Below are 1,151 nucleotides of genomic sequence, written 5' to 3'. Positions count from 1 at the left end.
AGACAGACAGACAGACAGACAGACAGACAGAATCGTACGATATTGTATAAATCCTTTTCCTTCTGGGTATGGCCCACAAAACTCTGCTTTTATGCAGTCGTGGAGCCTGAACCCTGGTCTGCAGCCAGTCCCGTTCTTCAGTGCTGATGGCTCCAGGCTGCTCAGAAGCTTCGAGGGCTGCTCACGGAGGCTCAGACACCCACAAAAAGACACTCGTGTCACTCAGTAGGCTCTCATTGCCCCAAAGGGCAGCTCTTTGGAACATCCAACTTATGTGATCTCATTAGGAATTTGACATAAAGAGCGACATTAACACTTTCTGAACAATGGGAGACACAATAATCCCACAAAGCAGACATTTAAGGAAACAATGGGATTAGAACCTCTTTTGAGTGGTGTTTTCAGATGAATGATGTTGGACAAATCGTTGAACTGTCCAGGCTTCAGTTTCTTTACCTATAAAAAGGAGTAGAATTCTACCTTCCTCTAACAGGAAAAGATATATGAAATGTCCTGTGTTGTCGGGCTATGTATATGCAAAGAGCACCACTTATTAATTTCTAGCCATGTGTGTAATGAAATGATTAATTTCATAGGACCAATCTCCACTGGCCTTAGATCCAGGAAGGTAAGGACTGTGTCCCCCTTTCACTGTTGAACCCCGTGTGTTCAGTTCGGTGCCTGAGACACAGTAGGTGCTAAGTAGATACCTGTTGAATAGTTGGGTTGAGCCAAGTTGAGCTGCCATGGGGGGTTGGTTTCAGGGACTAGGGTCCCTCACCATTTCCACTTGTGGCCTGGGCTGTTTACCAGCTGTCTCCCTCTCCTTTCTCCTCATCCTCCTCAGTGTCTCTGTGCCCCTCACTGTCCTCACAGACAGCTCGATGGTCTCTAAAGGAGCTGTCCCTTCCCTGCAGGGATACAGGGGGGCACCTGGGGGCTTTCCTATGATGAGGACAGCAGCGCAGGCCCCACTTGCTGCAGCTGCAGGGGCCCTGGGCTGCCCAGACGTAGGCTCCCATGGGCACTGCAAGCAGCACGACACACAGGACCACTGTGATGTGCAGAAGGCGCTCGCGACCCTCCAGCCCACCGCCATCTCTGCCTGTCACAAAGACCACACACTGACCCCGGCGTGGGGGCTGGCCCCC

The 1,151-nt window shown here is 50.9% G+C and overlaps 1 protein-coding gene across 2 annotated transcripts in view; it reads right to left on the bottom strand.

Annotated features, from left to right (window-relative positions):
* Nucleotides 1-642: 642 nt before the first annotated feature.
* The window catches only part of LRIT2 (leucine-rich repeat, immunoglobulin-like and transmembrane domains 2), a 5,131-nt gene continuing 4,622 nt past the window's right edge, over nt 643-1,151 (bottom strand). For both annotated transcript variants that reach the window (XM_008586086.1, XM_008586087.1), the window contains one exon: nt 643-1,105. In XM_008586086.1, the coding sequence (XP_008584308.1) occupies nt 807-1,105 (299 nt within the window). In that variant the 3' untranslated portion in view covers nt 643-806. The remainder of the gene's footprint in view (nt 1,106-1,151) is intronic.

The sequence above is a fragment of the Galeopterus variegatus genome, unplaced genomic scaffold (assembly GCF_000696425.1).
Source record: "Galeopterus variegatus unplaced genomic scaffold, G_variegatus-3.0.2 Scaffold3825, whole genome shotgun sequence".
Taxonomy (NCBI): domain Eukaryota; kingdom Metazoa; phylum Chordata; class Mammalia; order Dermoptera; family Cynocephalidae; genus Galeopterus; species Galeopterus variegatus.
Note: the sequence above shows the minus strand (reverse complement) of the source record. Positions and strands in the feature narration are given on the sequence as shown.